At 35.1% G+C, this 22,264-nt stretch overlaps 1 protein-coding gene across 1 annotated transcript in view; it reads left to right on the top strand.

Annotated features, from left to right (window-relative positions):
* Positions 1 to 22,264, top strand: part of LOC127450738 (adhesion G protein-coupled receptor A3-like) — a 58,681-nt gene that overhangs the window by 14,296 nt on the left and 22,121 nt on the right. Inside the window, exons 2-7 of the mRNA XM_051715066.1 lie at positions 956 to 1,027; positions 12,368 to 12,439; positions 14,582 to 14,653; positions 20,122 to 20,193; positions 20,571 to 20,731; positions 21,615 to 21,828. Coding sequence (XP_051571026.1) covers positions 956 to 1,027; positions 12,368 to 12,439; positions 14,582 to 14,653; positions 20,122 to 20,193; positions 20,571 to 20,731; positions 21,615 to 21,828 — 663 coding nt within the window. The remainder of the gene's footprint in view (positions 1 to 955; positions 1,028 to 12,367; positions 12,440 to 14,581; positions 14,654 to 20,121; positions 20,194 to 20,570; positions 20,732 to 21,614; positions 21,829 to 22,264) is intronic.

Genomic DNA, 22,264 nt, shown 5'->3' with positions numbered 1-22,264 from the left:
TGGAGCAAATGGGTAAGTGAAATTTAATTGGCTCTGTACCTGTACTCTGCACAATGACAATAAAGTTGAATCTAATCTATAATTATTTTTTTTATTTTTTTTTTGTCAAATAAAGTGCTGCATAACAGAGCATCACAGATGTGAGATATTGCTTAAATATAATACAATTACCATTGATTTATTATTAGTAATAGTAGTAGTAGTAATACAGTGAATATTGCATAACTTAACAATATTGATATATTTCTGTTATATGTTTATTCATTTAAATTTAGCTTTTATTTTGACTGAACTTTTATTTTGAAATGTTTCATTGTGATGTTGGTAGCTTTTCAGTCTGAAAAAGCAGAGCGCTTCGTGACTCAGTGATTATTAAACTGCAAAAGCCTGCAATTTTTAATTCAGTAAGTATGTACTCTGTTTGTGCCTCGCGCTACAAAGTATTTGCGCTCTGTTCACTGTCATCTGCAACAAACAGAGTGTTCGGTGCTAATGACAGTGTTTTCCCTGTATGAGCCAAGGAGGAGATTTAAAAGGTACCTGCACCCGGCGTCGGCACAACACTGTCTCCACACATTCACTAGTGCACTGCTGACATTTGAAGCACGCTGCACATGCAAAGTAAACTATATATTATCTCATTAAATTGCATTTTTGCTGTTAAATAATCTCACTAGGACATGACGTGATTAGAATTTGTGCGCTGATTGTTTATGTAATGACATTCATATGTCAGATGATATCAGTTTTTGGTATCGGAGCATTTTTAAGAGCACGAGTACGAGTGTGGTATTGGACCCGATTCTGATACCAGTATATGTATTGGGACATCCCTAAATATGATCCTTTGCACATAGTAACTTGCAGACAAATAGACTAGATCGGTAAAGTTCAAGTAAGGTTTCGTTTATCTTCGATGACCTGATTTTTAATATCAGCCTTTTTTCCCTTACAGGATTTTGAGCAACAATAAAATCCAGGAAATTCTGAATGGCTCTTTCACTGGTTTGTCATCACTGGAAAGACTGTAAGTTTATATTCTACCTCTTTTCTCTGTTTTAATTTTTTCTATATGGGTAGTTGACTCATTACATGTGCATTATTTTCATCATCAATAATTTAGGTTAAAATGTATATACAGTTGTGCTCAAAAGTTTGCATACTCTGGCAGAAATTGTGCAATTTTGGCATTGATTTTGAAAATAGGACTGATCATGCAAAAAACCTGTCTTTTATTTAAGGATAGTGATCATATGAAGCCAATTATTATCACATAGTTGTTTGGCTCCTTTTTAAATCATAATGGTAACAGAAATCACCCAAATGGCCCTGATCAAAAGTTTACATACCCTTGAATGTTTGGCCTTGTTACAGACACACAAGGTGACACACACAGGTTTAAATGGCAATTAAAGGTTAATTTCCCACACCTGTGGCTTATTAAATTGCAATTAGTGCCCGTGTATAAATAGTCAATGAGTTTGTTAGCTCTCACGTGAATGCACTGTGCAGGCTAGATACTGAGCCATGGGGAGCAGAAAAGAACTGTCAAAAGACCTGCGTAACAAGGTAATGGAACTTTATAAAGATGGAAAAGGATATAAAAAGATATCCAAAGCCTTGAAACTGTCAGCCAGTACTGTTCAATCACTTATTAAGAAGTGGAAAATTCGGGGATCTCTTGATACCAAGCCAAGGTCAGGTAGACCAAGAAAGATTTCAGCCACAACTGCCAGAAGAATTGTTCAGGATACAAAGAAAAACCCACAGGTAACCTCAGGAGAAATACAGGCTGCTCTGGAAAAAGATGGTGTGGTTGTTTCAAGGAGCACAATACGACGATACTTGAACAAAAATGAGCTGCATGGTCGAGTTGCCAGAAAGAAGCCAATGCCACAAAAAAGCCCAGTTACAATATGCCCAACAACACCTTGACACGCCTCATAGCTTCTGGCACACTGTAATTTGGTGTATGTATTACTGCAATATATTGTGCTCTTTGAAACAACTACATCGTCTTTTTCCTATTTTCAAAATCAATGCCAAAATTTCACAATTTCTGCCAGGGTATGCAAACTTTTGAGCACAACTGTATATATTATATATAAGGGAATCTGTATATCTTATGTCCTTTAACTGGACATAATTTCTTATAAGTTTTCACCTTTTGAAACCCTTCTCTTCCTTCACTGGTTCACTTTAAATGTTCCTATGGTTTGACAAACACATTTTAAAAGTACAAATATTCCATGCATCTCTCAACTAATATGAGATCATAACAATTGCATGCACAATTGCATTATACTTGTACAATTTACAGAGCTCCAGACCGCGAATAAATAATTGATTGCGACAATCATTTAAAATCTAGTCGCCATTAGCGTCAGTCGGGTTGTGTGCATTTATATGCGGTTTCGTCAGATATTATCTTATGAGTTATTGAATACATCTTTAGAGCACGCACCACCAGTGTGTCTTGCACCACTTTTCACCAGTTCTGTTGTGATGACGACTAGCTCGCTGCACCGCACGCAACAACAAACCCAGCGCGAGTTGTGAACAAAAGACTCAGGTCTTTTTCATGAATCATCAGAAAAGAACTGAGGGTTTGAACTCAGGAGCTCAGGTTAGCAGTTGAATCAGATTCACTTTCTCAGCAAATCAGCCATCAGTGAGTTCACAACTGGGAGTGCAGACATTTAAAAATAAGAGTCCCAAGTGTATTTCTGGGTTCTTTATGATTAAAAGTCCTGTATTGTGTACCACTTTTTTTTTCTTCTGGTAATTATTGATTGGGATTGGAGTAGCACAATAAACAGCATCTGGGATTTCATTCAGTTTGCACTCTCAGTTTGTGTCTGGGCCATCCGTTAACAGTAAAGAAAGACTAAGGCAATATATAAAAAAAAAAAAAAAAACAATTTCACCGACTATGATGATGCATTTCTGCCTTATTTAGCAGCGTAAATCTAGCAAACTTTTTTATATGATAATTTTTTTAAACACTGAGTGTAATTTTATTACATTATGCTTACTGTTATATTACCCTGGAATTAGTTTGAAAAATGAATTACCACAGCTGCGAGGTGGTTTCTGTGACAGCTGCTGAGAGAGTCACAGTAAATTTGGCATAAATTTGTCTTAATCCACCGCTCTCTATTTTTTTCCTCTTCTGGAAAGTCATTCAAGTGTAATAGTGGATTTTTTATTTTGCTCTTGGAGCAAATGGATAAGTGAAAATAATATTTGCTGTGATCTCCCATTCACCGCTGTCGAAGTTTACCCTGCAAACGTTTACTTCAGCGTTCCAAAACCCAGAGTGTGGAAAAAGTCTACTGAGGGACTCATACACAACTATTAGACAAGGTGCAAACATTCATTGATGCTCAAGAAGACAACACACTACTATATGCATACTATACTTTATGTAAATATCTGTAATGTATATTCTGAAGAGCAAGACTAAAATGTTTTTTTATCTCTTATATTTATATAAATTATGAAAGGGGTGTGAACATTTATGAGACAAAATGGAATGCAAACTTATCTTCTCAATTATATATATTGTTTATTACACCTCCGATTAATGGGTTATCAGCTGTCTTCCTTTTCTTCTGCTTTCTATCTTGTTTCTGAACAGCAATCTAAATCGAGCAATTCTATGATTTGGCGACTAAAAACAGCCATTTGGCTTCTTAATGTTTCCGTTTAGGAGCCAATGGCTCTTAAGTAATTTTTTTAGTCTGGAGCCCTGATTTAGTTTCAGATGGAGTATGGCATATCATGTCGCAGGACAACGTCCCAAAAGTATTTCATGTCAACTAACCATATGTAATATATATTCTTTAATATATAGTGACTTCTAGGACTGGGTAAAAATATCGAATTTCCAATGCATCGCGATCTTCATTTGAACGATCTCGATATGGATTCTTAAATCCCAAGATCGATCTTTTACTATATCTCCACAATGATCTTGAATAGTTCAGATTCTGACCAGGTTTTAGAAAATCACACCAAACAGAAATAAACATTTTGATGTCAAATTTAATAAATGTATTACTACAGCATTAAAAAAATAGTCTTAAACGAGATATTTAATTAATCACATGCTTTTAAATAACACCCTCTCCACCCCTGTAATTCGCACGATGATTTCACTCACCAGTGTTCAGCATATTTTTAATGCGTGTTGAGAGTTTGAATTGACTCGTTCTGTGTAATGCGTGTGCAAATACGAGATCCACGCAATCCATTTGTCATTGAATAATATATATTTTAATATCCTTTCTGTTCAGTTGTTAAAAAAATAAAAAATAAAATATTTAAATCTAATCACAAATAGCACGGATGAGGTAAAGACATTGGAGTCCTCTCTTATTAATATACACTCATATACAAAGGCTCTTTACAGAAATGCCAGTTTTCTTAAAGAGACAGTACCAATTTTAGCACGTTTTACAAATCAATGTCAATAATTAAATAGTATAAATTATGCATTAAACAATAAACATGTAAAAAAATACAATAAAATATGCAATATTATGTCATATTTATCTGTGGAATACATGGATTTGTAAATGTTTAAAAAGCGAAAATGTGGGGGCCTGGGTAGCTCAGTGGTAAAAGACGTTTGCTACCACCCCTGGAGTTAGTTCAAATCCCAGGGCGTGCTGAGTGACTCCAGCCAGGTCTCTTAAGCAACCAAATTGGCCTGGTTGCTAGGGAGTGTAGAGTCACATGGGGTAACCTCCTTGTGGTCACTATAATGCGGTTTGTTCTCGGTGGGGCGCGTGGTGAGTTGAGCGTGGATGCCGCGGTGGATGGGAATTGGGCATTCCAAATTGGGTGAAAAAAAAACTAAAAACTAAAATGTAACCAACATGATGAACAAAACATTTATTTTTTATATATTTATTATATATATATTTTTATTTTATTTTTTTGTAACGGACCTAGTTAGAAGGTCCTCTGTATAATTAACTACATTAGCTGGGAGATAAATTATTACATATGTATAAAATTGAATTGAAATGAAATCAGAGCTTGTGAATCAAAATCATATAGAATCGGGAAATCTGTACACAACCTTATCAAGTAATAGGAAACACTGGTTTATCATTGCTGGTGAGGTACCAGTGAGGGACTGTTGGTTAAAGCCGGTTGGAGAGACCTCAAGGAGGTCATACTGAGGGGGATGAACAAGTGAATGTTAATTATAGCCGTTGCCTTCAGGGAACACAATTGTCTGATTTTGGCATCAGCTTACCACTCTGCTCTTGACTTCCGTTAGGGATTCAGTGTCACTCACTGTAGAGGTGCTTGTCAAATGAGCCCACCCTCCTGTGGTGGCCAAATTTAGATCCTGTACATTGAAATGCCATATTTAGTGTTGTTCTTTATGTGTGCACTTTGTATTATACTGCTGGTTGTCTATACAGTACTTGACCCAGATTTTCAGTGAGCTGCAGCAGAGGTTGACCATAAAAGATATCCAGCCATATCACATTACATGTTTCTTTCAAAGAACTTTTGAATAAAGGGATTGGTGTATTAAGCTTGTTCTAAAAGTATTGTTAAAGAATGAAGCTTTAACTTGTGTGCTTCTTCAATTGAAGACCCAGATTCAATGGATTAAAATGAGGAAAAATGGAAGCAGTCCATTAATCTTTTGCTTCACCGAGGGCTAGAAGTACATGATGTCATCCAGCAGGAATTCTAAGGGTGTATAATCCATGACATTATTCCAGATGTTATTATTTCAGTATAATCTCTAAATACACATCCAGAATTTTATCAGTTGTGCATTTTATCATTTAAATTACTGATATTATCATGAGGTAATATTTCTTATTATAGACATGTATACTTCATGTTAAAATACCATGTTGCAAAAGCAAATATTTTTTTTTTTCTGTTATTTGCCATTCAAGAATTGAAATTTGTTACACACTACTAGTTAAAAGTTCAGTCACACTTCACTGAATGTATTTTTTTCTCATGATCTTTTAAAACCTATTAATCTAAAGGCTTATGCTTAAATGCTTAGAAATAGTTTTGTAGGCAAATAGAAATTAATAATTTATAAATTGAATGAACACATCCAAATGTGCCAGCATGATTGAGAACTCCAATACTGTTGAAAAGCATCCCAGGATACCGCATGCTGAAGGAAATAATTTTTATTTAATAATAATAATAATAATAATATGTTTATTTTATATAGCGCCTTTCTTGAACCCAAGGTTGCTTTACATGAGAGCAAATACCTGAAATACAGCAAATGGACAGATAACACATAAAAAAAAAAAAAAAACCTAACAAGCAGCCGAGAGATAACACTGAGTGAAGGGATGAGTTTTTAGATGTAATTTAAAGTAGGAGAAGGTGGTGAGTTCCCGAAGGGTTTGTGGGAGAGCATTCCAAAGCTGAGGAGCAACAGTCATAAATGACCTGCCTCCTATTGAAGAATATTTGTTTAATAATGTTTTGGTAACTGCATATTTCTCATACTTTCATTTGTGAAAATGCCTTCCTGTTCATCTACTGTAAAATGTTTTAAATCAACAAAACGTAACCCTCTACACTAAACCTTAAACATAAAACTAACCGATGGTGTCATAAAAAGCAAATGTGATATGAAAAACGCAGTTGCTGAAGCAACCACTTCATTTTGAGGTGCTTTTATGACACTTTTGGCTCATGCGTCGACTTGCGTGCTCTTCAGGACTTGTACCCCAGTCCTTTGTTGCACTTGCAATACACTCTATTAGTTGAGCTAACGCACAATTTGATTGCATTTAATCGTTATTAAGTGTACTTGTTTATGTAATTTTAACATTAAAATGTATCGAACTACAAGTCATGGACTGTTGTAAAAGTGTTTTTATGTCATAAGATAACATTGTGTGGAGCAGGCAACCCGATCTCATGAAAATTCGTAAATCATTTACGAGTTGGCTATTTCATATGGTCTTGCACGATGTTTTTCGCATAAACTCGTAGGACTTCATCACGTGCAAATTCCCGGATGTCTAATGCGGAAGTAAGCGCGAGTTCTGCGAGCGAGGCTTTAAGGACATACTTATTAATATTATGCCCTTACCCAAACCCCTTATCTAAACCTAACCAGTCAGTAGAGTGTGTTAACATGATAGGAAGCTGTTGCGTGTGACAGAAGCAAGTAATTGTCGCATATTAGATGGAAACAATGTCCAGCGACGTTATTGGCTGTAGTGAAAGTCATAGGTCATGAAATCTTATTTACATGATGCTGATATAACCTAATGTAGTCCTGAATAATTATTTTATTTAGTGGCAGCGAACACAATTAGCTCTAATCCTTACAAGCATAATTCAGTGGAGAAACTAGTTTTGTTTCTGAGGGGGAGGGGTTGAGCCGAATGTTTGTACAACACAGGACGTGATCACTCGTTTGGATTGATCACTTGCTTAAAATACGTGTATACAACCATTGAATAGCGATATATCTTGGTTCAAATGTCAGCCAAAACTGTTGAATATTTTCTTCATAAGATTAAGGGCGCACTTCCAAAGAAATTTTTTTAACTCACCATCACAACTGCTGAACCAACATCCTATGCCTTTTTTCTTAATTAATCCGTATAAAATGTAAATTGAGGGTCATGAGCACTTCGTATCTCCACAATCAATCTCATGTCATCCATCATCAATAAAAGACTGAGGTAAGTTCTGAATTTACCGACCACACGTGCTGTCGCGTGCATTGTTTACGGTTGGCAGCACACTCGGCTGTGTATATGGTCATTGCTGTTAACCCTTTAGACCTGCTCTCTGTATAGTAGTATATAAAAGGCAGTTTAATTTTGTTTAAGTCTATAACTTGTAGTAAACAAAACCATACTTCTGCCTAAGCTATATAATTAAAATAATTTCATTTTGTTTTCGTGCAATTTTACATCTGACAAGTGTTTCTCTTTGCTTTAATTAATATAAAACATACACTAGACTACAAATATATGCTTATTCTGTGCATTTTGTACTTTTTTTGTGTCAAATTACATTCATGTTGTCCATCAACAGTGTGCTGTCACTTTAATTGAGCTTGAACGCTGCAAAAATAGTCTCGGAGCCTATGACGCACTACTGACATTTCCTATGTGAATGCTCTAACCTGTTAACATGGACGCCTAAAAAATGCGCTCTGCTCATGCCTTGCTCACGCATGCGATGTGAAACAGCCATAACAGTAAATTGAAACTTTAACTTACCATCTGCACAGACTGCTGAAGCTACTGAATCCCACGCCTTTTCCTTTGCTAGTAAATCCTTGTATAACAAATGCTTTCATTTGCTTTTGGGTCTTTTCTATAATCTCCTGGTTTTTATATTTTTCTACTGCACCCAGAGCCACTGAGTTGAGCGTGAGCCGCGCAGCAAAAAATAGGCCCAACGCCGAAACTATCAGCTCCCTGCCGCGTCTGGGACACTTCTGGGACGCTACAACTCGCAGCTCACGCTCAAATTGTAAAGGCTGTAATCTGTTAATATGGGTTCCGAAACAAAAATGTGCTTCTTACAGTGCGCTCACACCACGCTCACTGAGTATGTGTAAATTATGCCTTAGACTAAATACATTTCACATGGACTTCTAACTACTTCCACCCTTCAAACACAACCAAAATAAGAGGTTTTGCATCCAACATCTTAGCCGTCTGTGTCCTGGGCCCCATTCAGAAACAGATGGTCTTTCAGTTTGTTTTGCTTGAATGCAAAAACGAAAATTAAGTTTGGTTCAGTTTTGATTGTGGTGGAACCCTGAATTTCAGCAACCAGCAGGCATTGTGTTTTAGAAAAAGTATAAGGGCTTGAGAGCTTCTAACTGGACCATTTTAACCAAGTGCAAAGCTTCATCTTGATTCACTGTGAACAAATCTAAATGTGCATGTCATTCTGTTTATAATCAGAGGGAATTCTGCTCTCTTTAAGTTGGGAAAATTGTGTAGTTCAGGCAATAAAAAGCTAAACTCTTATCTTTATAACACATTTGAAGTTTAAACATCTTTGATCTTCCCATGCTTTGAAAGTCTGAGGAATTCATCTTTCACTCTCTTGATGGCACAGCGGTGCTTCTGCGGCTGGAGGCTTTTAGCTAATGGCACAGTTACCTACCAGTGCAGCTCCCTGTGTGCCCTCACTGTCTTTGTTTTCCACGGCTGTCTCACTCAGATTCCCCCAAGCCCAGAGCTGCACACTGCTTTTGTCATTCTAATGAATGGAGCTGAAGCCAGAGGTGTCAGCGTTCTGATTCATGCATTATTCTGTGCACTCCGAGTCTTTGTCTTTGCATTTGTGCATTTGAGTGTGTGTGTTTTTTCTTGAATACTGGGGAATCAATGAAAGTCCCGTTTTTTTTTTTTATTTGTATTTTGTCTTTGCCTTGCACACCTTTTAAAGTGATACCTTAATGTTGCAGTTAATGGGTTGACGTCCTGCAGTGTGATATGGTATACTACATTTAAGCAGCATTTTGCTCATTCTTTTGTTATTATTATATGCATGCTTTTATGACTTAATTAATTAGGAGACTACTAGGAATGTTTGACATTTTGAAAATTAAATTAGTCAAACCGCTGGACCATTTAAAGTGAATTAGTGAAGGTTAAAAGATGAATAAAAACTGTGAAAAAATGTCAGGACCTAACCTAAAATAAAAAATAAAAATAAATAAAAGGATGATTAAAAAAAATTAAACCATGGATGTATTATGCATCAATACCCTAATGCTAAAATACCATTTCAGGTAATGGCAATGAGGCATTATATTTTTGTTGAGGTTTGACTACATAAAATGTCAAATGCATTTTTCAAAACCAGTCTGAGTAGATTCTGAGAAGTTGCTGAAATGCATTAAGAATCCCCCCTCCCCCCGTGCTGGGATGTGTGTTTGCCTTTTCACTCCAGAGAGCTGCCCATTGTGAGCTAAAGTTCAACTGTCTCTTCTCTGTATATTTTAAGGGATTTTCTTTTCTCACAGTATGGAAAAATCTTGTCTATCTGCTGTTCAAAGCAAGTCAACAGTTATTCTTACTTGAAATAAACTCTCACAGGATCCATTTCTAGAAATATTTTAAATAAAGAGAGGTATGTCATACCAGACATCAGACTTTTACACCTTTTAGTTTAGTAGTCAGTATTATGTTGTACAAGTAATGCAGTTGTTGGTCTGAATAGTAAAGATATCTTTTTTTTTAATGGTAAATTGTTTTATTGATTTTCAGCTAACATTTGTAAAAAAAATACTGTACTGTGATTATTGGATCTATACCATGGTTCTGAACGATTACCATATTTATATACAACGGTATGTCCCTTGTATATAAGGTAGGCTACTTCAAAGAATACCATGGTATTACCGTGATGACATGTCCTTAAACCATGGTAATACTATGGAACATTTAGCTATTTTTTTGTTAGTGAAATGTTTCCCAATTGATAGTACGTGTTGCTCTGAAAATAAAATGTACAAGCATTGAGATGATTACTAGGGGTGTAATGATAAAAAAAGATAATAAAAAAAAAAGAACAGTTTGGTTCGTCACCCACAGTTCAGTACGCATTTGTACCACGCTTCATCTCAAGTCTAACAATGCATCTGGGGCATAATGGTTTGGCAAAGAAAATACAGCTTCCAATAAAAAGGCACAGTTACAACCTCTGCTAATGCACCTGTGTGGCTCTGTTGCTCTGTATGTATGTGGATACGCTCCGCTTTTGTCTCACTTTACTGTGAGTAGCTTTCCAATTAACTGTTAGTATGTTAAATCAGTTTAAGTTAAATCTTAAAGGAATAGTTCAACCAGAAGGGAAAATTCTCTCATCATTTACTCTCATTCATTTATAAGATTTTTAGAAAAGTATATCAGCTCGGTAGGTCCATACTATACAAGTGAATGGTGGCCAGAACTTTGAAGTTCCAAAAAGCATCTATGTCTTCAGAAGCGATATGATAGGTGTGGGTGAGAAACAGATTTTTACAATATTTAAGCCCTTTTTTTTTTTTTACTATAAATCTCCACTTTCACTTTTACATTATTCTTTTTTTTGTTTTTGATGAATCACATTCTTTGTGCATATCACCACGTACTGGGCAGGGAGGAGAATTTATAGTAAAAAAGGACTTAAATATTGATATGTTTCTCACCCACACCTATCATATCGCTTCTGAAGATATGGATTTAACCAGTGGAGTTGTATGGATTCCGTTTATGCTGCCTTTAAATGCTTTTTGGATCTTCAAAGTTCTGGCCACCATTTACTTGCATTGTGTGGACCTACAGAGCTGAGAGATTCATCTAAAAAATTATGTTCAACAGAAGAAAGTCATACACATCTGGGATGGCATGAGGGTGAGTAAATGATGAGAGAATGTATTTTTTTTTTGGTTTAACTGTCCCTTTAATTTCATATTTTAGCTGTATGTGTGTTTGTTTTTGTTTTTTTTTTACCATATACAATATTAATTTGACCCCTGAACATCAAAGGTTGTGTATAAATCAATCATATATATAAACAACTTCATATATGCTGGTATTCTATTTAAGTCAATAAAAGTCTGATTCAAAAATCTGAAGAACCTATTATAATTGGTTTTAACAGAGTGTACCCTTCACTCTTGCCATTTCATGTATTCTGTGCTACTCTATTCCACCCTTAAACCACAAATGGCGCGACATCAAAGAAACTTGTAGGGTTAGCCGGTCTTTGACGCAGAAACACAGTGATGTTTGTACAGGGCTAGCCGAATAGCGCAGGTGTGGGCTCTGGGTATCACTGACATTAGTCTTTGAACTGTTTGGCTATGTATTGTTGAATTTTGGGATTTTTGCAAACTGATTCATGTTGTGCTGCGGTCCCAAAGGCACTATGTTAACTGCTAGCTATCAGTCAGTTTTTATTGCAGATCTATATACTAGTCATACTAAAACAAATTACAGTAAAACAATTTTTCCCCTTCAATTCTTAAAATGTATGTATAATATTGTGCAGCGCATCAGTATATTATTTAATTAGCCTACTTAAATTGACTCATTTTGCCTATTGAATTACTAATGACCCCAATTGTATGTTACCTTACACTGCTAAATGAGAATGATTTATTAAGGGGTGCGTGCTTGCTTATGGTTATTAGCTAGAGCTCGTCAAAGCATCAAAAGATTTTTGTGTTATACCCACTGGCATGTTTTCTGAGTTTTGAATAACCTGTTATTATAGGGCTGGGTTGAGTGTGTGGTGCAAGTTTGATCTGTGTTTGAAATTAACCAATGACCATTTTGATGTGCTTTATGATATAATGTTCAGCATCTAAACCTGTTTTCTTTTGCAGGGACATAAAGAACAACATAATCACACATATTGAACCGGGAGCTTTTTATGGACTTTTTGCCCTCAAAAGACTGTAAGTGTGGCTCAGAATCTCTCTTTATTAGCATATGTAAAATTATTTTTATAAAATGTTAATTTCTGATTAAACTAGGCACGTTCGAAGTTTGTTGTCAAATTACAGTGGTTAAACCACTGTAATGCACAGCCTCTCATGGCTTATTGTTTTAGTTGACATCTCCTTGGAGCAACAGGATGCACTTGAGGAAATGTTCTGATTCAAGTAAAACACACAGTTGCACCCTTGGGTGTGTGCAACCACAGAAATATGACATCTCTGTGGTTCTTCACTCCAGATGGACGGTTTCCAGACAGTTCTCGACACAGCATGACTGATGCTATCTACTTTAACATATGCCAATGATTGTGTGTATGTGTTTGAGTATGTGCAAACTGTTGAAAGAGAAAAGAAAGGAGAGTGCAGATTAAGTTACACAAAATAGGGAATGGGAAGAAAGTTGAGTGTATATGTGGGGAGTTTTTGGTTATATATGCCCTTTAGACACACTGTGAGGGTTTGCGTGTATGGCGCGGATGTTTAATATGGCTCACTCCTTGCCAATATAAACTTCTTTTTGGCTGGTTAAATGTAGAAGTATGCAGCTCCTCTAAAAAAAAAAAATGAAAAAAAAAGAAAAAAAAATGAATTGCTGTCATACTAACTTTCAGAGAGTATGCAAGATGAACATTTTCCCAGTTTTATACTCCCAGCTTAGTTTTTAAACTTCTTGCCTCCAGAGAAGAAAATGTCCTGAACTTTAAAAAGAAATTGCTAATGGTGCATAGCAAATTCATTCATTAAATATTAGCTAGAGAATTGATGTAGTACTAACTTTTATAGTGATTTATTGTGATGACATTCTGTAATGTCTGAAAAAGTCTGTTTAATATATGCTAATGTAGAATTTTAGTTCTATATTAGAATAAACCTTAATCAGACTTTATTAAACCTAAAAAAAAAAGTACATCCATAACAGGAACAAAGTTACAGTTGTTGGGAATCTTAAAGAAGATGAATTCTTGAAAACATATGGGACTTTTAAATTAAAATTTCAAGCATTATATGTAGTTGGCTTCATAAAGAGGTGATTTCGGTATAATAAGATATACGAAATATCATGGAATCTGTCACAAATTTGGGAATATGCAAATTTTATTTACATTTTTATTTGTATGAAAACTCCATTTGAATATTGAAATATAAAACGTAATAAATCACAGTTATACATCTTAAAATCTGTTTAATGATTAATGCTTTATTTCTAAAACATGTGGCTTGATATTAAAACAAGTGATTTATATGGGGTTTAGAGACCTTTGCCAAAAAGCACGTTCTGTCTTATCAAAAGCGTGGAATAGCTGCTAGATTGACAGTAATATATTTACGCTCTTCCAAGTACTGTATGTAATGGTAGTTTGGCTGTCAATATTGAAAAAAATCAAGGTATGTGGTCAGTTCCCAATTTGTGTATCTAAAATGTATCTTTTGTGCTTTGAAAAAAACATGTTATGCTTTAAAAATTGCAGTTCTTCACTACAAGTTCAAAGTGGAACTTACAGGATTAATTATTGTGCGATTATAAAATGTTTTAATGAGAAATGTATCAAACCATTTGTTATTTAGCTTCCCTCTTTAATGTATAGCCTATATTCTGAAAATAATGAAGTATAAAAGCTGAAGTATGTAATTTCCACACCACCAAATGGAATTGCAAAAATAAAAGTTGTTTTCAAAACAGCTTTCTGAACACACCCCCATATGCCGTTGGTCAATCAAAGAGATAGGCCCGCCCCCAGCTCATGCCGTTGTTTGAGTAACATTGTCAAAGCTGGTCCCTCAAAACAAAACAATTTTCATAGCTCAACAGAAACACAGTGTTTATAGTTTTTGAGAAAACGATCCCATGAATGGCTTGCAGTATGCAGTTGTCTTTGCATAGTAAGCTGGAAAAGTTTAAAGTAACACAGAAAAAGTTGCGTACTTGTTGCAAATTGTGTATGTATATGGTGTGTTAGCCCTTTTAGATAAAATAAGGTTGTAAAACACTTTATATTTTATTATATCATGAGAAAAAAGACCCTGGAAACAGAGTAAATAATTTTGCATGTAAATGTACAAATTTACACAATGTATTCCCTTATCTTTTATGCCTTGCAGAGACTTGTCCAAAAACCTGATTGGCTGCCTCCATGTGGATGTTTTTAAGGGTCTCACAAACCTTGTTAAGCTGTAAGTCATGTTTTAGCTCTGCTGTGAACTTTAACAAATGTGCTATTCTATGTATTACCTGTTTTTCAACATGGAGAGAAAAAAATCCTAGGAAATCTGATTTATTTTTAATATATTATGGCCTATTCATACTAAGGATAAAATAAAAAATTTTGTCTTTCTGCTGCTTTAATGCAGTAAAATGCAGTGTGAATGCAGTACACTGTAAAAATAAAAAGTTGGGTAAATGTAAAAAAAAAAGTACATCAACCAGCTGCAAAACAACTTTTAGTTTAGTCAACTTCACACAAATTAGTTGTACCAATTTAGCAATTCAAGTTGGATTATAAGGTCCATTTTTAAGTACCGCTGACCATAATTGTCAAAATTATTGCTATAAAAGATATTCTTTATTAAGTGGATTACTACTTTTCTACATAAGATCATGTGTCAGCCCTACCAAAGTACCAAGTAGTTGGTCAAACTTAAAGGAATGTTCCGGGTTCCTTACAAGTTAAGCTCAATCGAAAGCATTTGTGGCATAATGTTGATTACCACTAAAATTCATTACGACTTGTTCCTCCTTTTCTTAAAAAAAAAAAAAAAAGAAGCAAAAATCGTGGTCTCTGTGAGGCACTTACAATGGAATTTTTTTTACGTTAAAATACTTTTTCAAAAGTATAACCATATAACCAAGACATAAAGGATATGTGTGTAAAATAAAGTCACAAATATGTGTGTAAAAATAAAATCACTTATAAACCTTTTCTGTGTAAAGTTATATACAATTTTACAACTTCGTTACTATGAAGATGTAATGTCAACAAACACTAAAACGACTGTAAAAATTGCAATTTACACCTCGTCCTAACCAGACGTGACGCGATAAGATTCCAGCGACAAGCTGTCTGTTTGTCCACAGAAGACGTGACATGACACCGCGATATTCATACACTAAAATTAGGATAATTGACAATAAAATGTTGAAATCCGAGCAATCACAGACAGAACAGTATTTTTACTGAACGCAACTCATTTTGTCACTGAATTTGCGTGTGGGGATACACCTTCTACTGCAAACCCTGAGGGGATAAATACACAACCACACACATACACAGAGCAAAGTTATGTTATAAATAGTTTCCAAATTCAGTCTGTTACTATGGTTTGTTCACACGGTACTCCTTTTGTTATTTCGCCAATCTCCATGTGACAGGCAAGCGGAGAGAAAGTCAGAATGAGCCGATATGTCATTCTGAACTTTTTGTGTGTGTGTGTGTGTGTGTCAGAGCTCTCACTGAAGAGAACGAGACCTCAAGCACAACATTCGGTAGGTGTGTGTGACACCCTCAGCCAAAATCAAGTTGTTGTGAAATGGCTAGTGAGATGCCAGCTGTAATATATTGTTAAAAGAATAATTTTAGACCCATTTGTTGACTGCGCTGCCCAGCGCAACATCGCAGAAATAGAAACCATTCCAAAATTTAGAGCTGTCGCTCATCGTGGGTAACGGCTGGTTAGGACAAAAACCTCTGATTAACATGGAAAATATATATTTTTTTATCACGTCGCAGCTTCGCGTCTGGTTAGGACATGTTGCTAAACAACTTTACAGCTCAAATAATACACAAGTTTTAACATAACAATTAATTCAAGTGCTTTTATAAAATTATAAGCTTCACATTTCTTTGTTTAAACCCTCCAAAAATTGGCCACGTTCACTTCAATTGCAAGGACCTCACTGTAACCTCGTTTTTTTTGGGGGGGTTTAGAAAAGGAGGAACGAGTCAAAATTAATTTTTGTGGTTATTAAGTTCAACATAATGCCACAAATGCTGTCCATTTGTAAACTTTTATAAGTTCATAAACTTTTAGAAGTTAAGTCAACTTGACTTCTTATTCGTGATATAGTATAGGAATACAACCTTATTTACCATATTCTTTGTATAACAACTTATTTTGCCACAAAGAGCTCAGGACTGAGCATCAGTGATCAAACTGAGCATGCTCAAAAGCCTGTAAGTTCTACTTTCACCACCAAACTTGACATTGTATGTACTCACTGTTTAAAATGTTATGTTTCTCTGACTTAAATGGCATCAAATTTGACTTTATTGATTGCTTGAAGTAATCTCAACTTTTTCTACATTAGATAGTTCAATCATTTTTTTTTTTTATTAATTTTATCTGACAAAATTGAAGTTGAATTTTTTACAGTGAAAAGGTCTATAATTGTTTCTATTTGAAGTCTATGTTTGAATAGACCTGTATATCTCACAATTATTATATATTATAGTGTTCATTATTTTTTGCATTTAAACATATCTGTAAATAAACACATTCTTATTATATATTTTACTGTTACTCTATTTACTGTTTGTATTAGAGTGCAGTAATGGGGACACACATGTCATTGGTGTTTGACTGATATTCATGAGCCTAATTAGCCTTCACAGAATGGTAAAACTCCTAACAGGTGCTGTTAGATGAGCATGATAATGTTGACTTCCCATGGGTGAAGCAACAGCTCCAGATGTATCAGTGAGTGTCATCTTCACCAGGTGAAGGTGAAGATTATAACTGATCCTGCTGTTTCAATTAAACCACTGAACAGATTTCACCTCAAAGAGATGTGATGTCAAGGGCATAAAGGAAAAATTGAAAACATAAACTATTTGTCATGCTGATTTTAATTTTATACATTAATGGAACCCGCTTGAATAAATGGGACCAGTATTGAAAAAAGAAATCCAAACTATATTTGTAGAACTTTATCATGGAAACACTCCAAATATGATAAATGTGCCCCAGTGTTTAAGAAAGTTTTAAGAAATCTCCAAGTCTGTATGAAGGTTTCAATTGCAGATTTTACCGCATTAAAGATTAGTTTACAAAAATGAAAATTGTCATCATCTGTTCACCCTTTTGTCGTTCCAAACCCATGTTTTTTTTTCCTTCACTGGAACACAAAATGAGATGTTGCCAACATGTCTAGACTGCTCTTTTCCATAAAATAAAAGAGAATGTGAGTTGGTGCTGTCAAGCTCCAAAAATGACAAACGAGTACCATAAAAGTAGTCCTCATGTGCTAATTTCCTCTGAAGTCACATGGTAACTTTGTGTGAGGAACAGAGCAAAATTTAAGTCTGAAAATCTTCCCATGAATGAGATTTGAGAGATTAGAAGGTGGGGATGATTTTAATTGAATAACAACCTAAATATGGTCTTTTATTTGGATGTGCACAAGTAATTGACTAATCGAGTTCTTGTTCAGCTTTAAGTATTCGAATAGAAAAAACACTACTTGATTATCGCAAATTGATTTTCCTTTTTGCCTTTGTTTGTGGGCAACAATGAAACTGCTTCCTTCTCTTAAATCTTGCCGTTAAAACTCAGTGCATTGGTTGGTGCTGTGACGTGTACTGTTGTGTCACTGTTTTTTGATCTTTCATTAAAAAAATCACAAAAATGTAACCGTTAATTGAAGTAAAACAATTGAAACAATATCTCATCATTAAATAAATATTTTTCTCCAAAATGCATTGGCCATAATTATTGGCACCCTTTTATTCAATACTTTTTGCAACCTCCCTTTGCCAAGATAACAGCTCTGAGTCTTCTCCTATAATGTGTAATGAGGTTGGAGAACACATGGCAAGGGATCTGAGACCATTCCTCCATACAGAATCTCTACAGATCCTTCAAATTCAGAGGTCCATGTTGGAGGACTCTCCTCTTCAGTTCACCCCATACATTTTCTATGGGGTTCAGGTCAGGGGACTGGGATCGCCATGGCAGAACCTTGATTTTGTGGTCAATTAACCATTTTTGTGTTGATTTTGATGTTTGTTTTGGATCATTGTCCTGCTGGAAGATCCAACCAGGACCCATTGTAAGCTTTCTGGCAGAGAAATCAGGTTTAGATTTTTTACCAGATGGTATTTGGTGGAGTCTGTGATGCCATGTATCCGAACAAGATGTCCAGGACCTCTGGCTGAAAAGCAGCCCCACAACATTAAAGATCCAGCACCACATTTAACCGTGGGCATTGGGTACTACTACATCTATGTGTGCGCCAAACACATCTCTGGTGTTTGCTGCCAATAAGCTCAATTTTTTTTTTTTTCGCATTTGAAGTTCCAGTAGTGTCTGGCAAACTGAAGATGCTTGAGTTTGATGTTGGATTAGAGCAGAGGCTTTTTTCTTGAAACCCTCCCAAACAACTTGTGGTGATGTAGGTGACAGCTGATTTATATATATATATATATATATATATATATATATATATATATATATATATATATATATATATATATATATATATATTTTTTTTTTTTTTTTTATAGAGACTCTCTGACCCAAGACCCAACTAATTTCTGCAGTTCTCCAGCTGTGATGCTTGGAGACTTTTTGGCCACTTGAACCATCCTCCTCACAGTGCATGGAGACAGTATAGACACACATCCTTTTCCAGGCCGATTCTTAAGATCTCCAGTTGATTGGAACTTGTTAATTATTGCTCTGGTGGGGGAAATAGGCATTTTCAAATCTTTGGCTATTATCTTAGCCACTTCCCATTTTGTGGCGCTCAACAACCTTTTGCCACACATCAGAACTTTATTTTTTAGTCTAACCCATACTCATGTGAAACAGGAATTCATGGCTGAACAATTTCATGTTCCTTGTCACCCAGGTGTACTAAAAAATTTAAAATATGAATGGGAATATACTTCAGATATATTTTACTCATAAGAATTTCTAGGGGTGCCAGTAATTGTGGCCAGTGTATTTTGGAGAAAAATATTTATTTAATAATGAGATATTTCCCTCCTTTCAGTTGTTTTACTTCAATTAAAGGTTAGATTTTTGTGAATGTTTTTGAATGAAAGATCAAAAGGATAAACAATGCAAAAAAATAAATAAAAAAATTCACAGCCTTCTTTGCTTTTATTTACCAAGGGTGCCAATATTTTTACCACTGTACATGACGTTGTTAAAGGAATAGTTCACCCAAAAATTATATAAAATTCCTTCATTATTTAAAGTGACCATATCACTTCAGAAGACTTGGAATGTGTTTCTGTGTGCATTTTTTTAATTATTTTTTTTAATTATTATTATTATATTTAAATGTTCATGCATAGTGCTACTTTTTTTTTTTTTTTTTTTATGGAAAAAAAAACAAAAACCTTACCTAACTTTACTTCTTAGCCATTAACTTAAATTCTAAATGTCAAGTAATCAATTCCTCTTTTTTTTTTTTTTTTTTTTTTTTTTATGGGTTAGAGTACTCGACTACAAAATTACTTGAAATGGCCATCCCTAGTCTTAAATATGGTCCAAGCTTGAATGGCTTCAGAATACTTGTGGATGGAAGACAATGATGCAGTTTGTCATGTATTGTTTTGTTATTGTTTCATTTGTTTTGTGTATCTAAATGTTGAATTAGCATAGTACATTTTGCTTACTGCTCTCTTTTTTTGTTATAGTAATCTTTCAGAGAACAAGTTTTCATCACTGTCTCAAGGGATCTTTGACAGTCTTGGCTCTTTGAAAATACTGTAAGTTTTTTTTTTTTCTCCTTGCAGGAAAGGTTCTATATACTGTCTATTTTAATGGTGGAATAGTAATATAAATATAAATGCCCCTATGGAATACCTAAAAGAAAATACAGATACTCTATTACAGTGTTGATATCCTTTCCTCCAGCTGTTCTGTGGTTCATTATGATGCTTTGTTAACTGATGCTAAACACATATGGTATCATAACACTTGCCATGTCTTCAAACAAACTGATGCTTGGATAGGGAACATCTAGAGTTTACCTCTGGCCTAAATTTAATACATCTTATGATCTTATCAAAAAAGTAAACTTTCGGTTCTGATTTTCGGTTTGTAGTTTTGCAATCATTTTTAATATACTGCTTAAATTTTTCAGGGAGTTTGATAGCCCTTATCTCCTGTGTGACTGTAACCTACAATGGTTGGTGGTCTGGATCAAAGAGAAGGGGGTGGGAGTGAAGGAAACGCGCTGCTCGTTCCCTCGTTCCCTTCACGGTCAGCTTATAACCTCACTGACACCTGAAACACTCACCTGTGGTAAGAATACACACACTCCCCACCTTCCAGCTCATAAATGCAAACAGACAGCCTAGATTAAATGAGATAAGCGCCTTATTTCATGATATTTTAGTGATATTGTGCAATATGAAGTCTGATAAGAGTAACTTGGCATTAGCAGGCAGATAGCCATGACTTATCGCACATTAGGTGCCTTATCTATGTTCTGAGGTAAAATGGTTAAAACCTTTTATAGTGCAATAACACTATTGCTTCTAGTCCAATTGAGTGTCCTAAATGATTAGTCAAAAGTAGGGGAGACTGGGGGCGATATAACAGGCCATTTGTAATACACTATGTATCTTTAATCACGGATAAGATATACAAGAGTGGTGACATTATAAAAGAGGGTATAGGTTAAACATTAGGGGAAGGGTTAGATTAGTATTGGGGTTAGGTAAAGGGAAAAAATGAAATTGACCCTCATTAATTGGTTTCTATATTAGTTTTCATGTTTTGAATTTAAACGTGTGTGTGTGTGTGTGTATGTATATGTATATCTTATCAGGGACAATTGTAAACATTTTGACATAGTATTTTATTCGATATTATAATTTAGTTATTCTCATTCCAAGTCTGTTAATTATATACAGATACTTTTAGCACATATGTTTACTATATCAATAGCTGGCAGGTAGATTGGAAGAAGTCTGCCTCCCATTTATGTTGATCTTGGAAATGCTTTCTAACCATAGCCCATGCAAGAACTACAATGAACAATCTTAGATCACTCATAAATGTCAGCTTTTGCACATAGCAATCAACTGTAGCTTACCACAGTCTTTTTCCATGATCTTGCAGATCTCAAACACTTTATTTCTCTGTCTTTTGTTTTACACCATTGTTTTTATTCTCTATTTAGATGCTCCTCTAGAGCTTCCCTCCTTCCAAATGACTCCATCCCAGCATCAGATTGTCTTCCAGGGAGATAGCCTGCCATTCCAGTGTATGGCCTCTTTTGTGGATGAGGACATGCAGGTTTTGTGGTATCAGGATGGAAAGATAGTGGAACCTGATGCAACTCAGGGTATCTACATAGAGAAAAGCATGGTGCAAAACTGCTCCCTAATAGCCAGGTAATGGAAACCAGCCATGATGGGGAATAAACCTAATACCTACAGCAAAACACCACTTCTGCACACTAGAAATACATTAATCACTAACTAAGAGCAGTGTTTGCCTGGGAGCGTGAGGTTAGATATGACAGAAATTTGAACTAACACATAATCTACCAACAATGTGCTGGAAACAGCCAGAACTTAAAGTCAAAATGAAGTTTGCAATCCATTTTATTTCTGTAATGTGATGCATTTCCAAGTGAGAAACAGGATATTCAATGGAAAAAAGGGCAGGGCTTAATGTTATCCATCAGTAAATATATGAATCATGAAGCCATTTTCATAAAAGATTTAAATTGTAATGAAAGATTAAAAAAATGTCACATTTGAATAGCATACACCAATGAATTGTGCACAACGAGACCAAGAATGTGCATTAACCTGTTGATGTGCA

This window comes from Myxocyprinus asiaticus, chromosome 2 (assembly GCF_019703515.2).
Source record: "Myxocyprinus asiaticus isolate MX2 ecotype Aquarium Trade chromosome 2, UBuf_Myxa_2, whole genome shotgun sequence".
In the NCBI taxonomy this organism is placed as follows: Eukaryota; Metazoa; Chordata; class Actinopteri; order Cypriniformes; family Catostomidae; genus Myxocyprinus; species Myxocyprinus asiaticus.
Note: the sequence above shows the minus strand (reverse complement) of the source record. Positions and strands in the feature narration are given on the sequence as shown.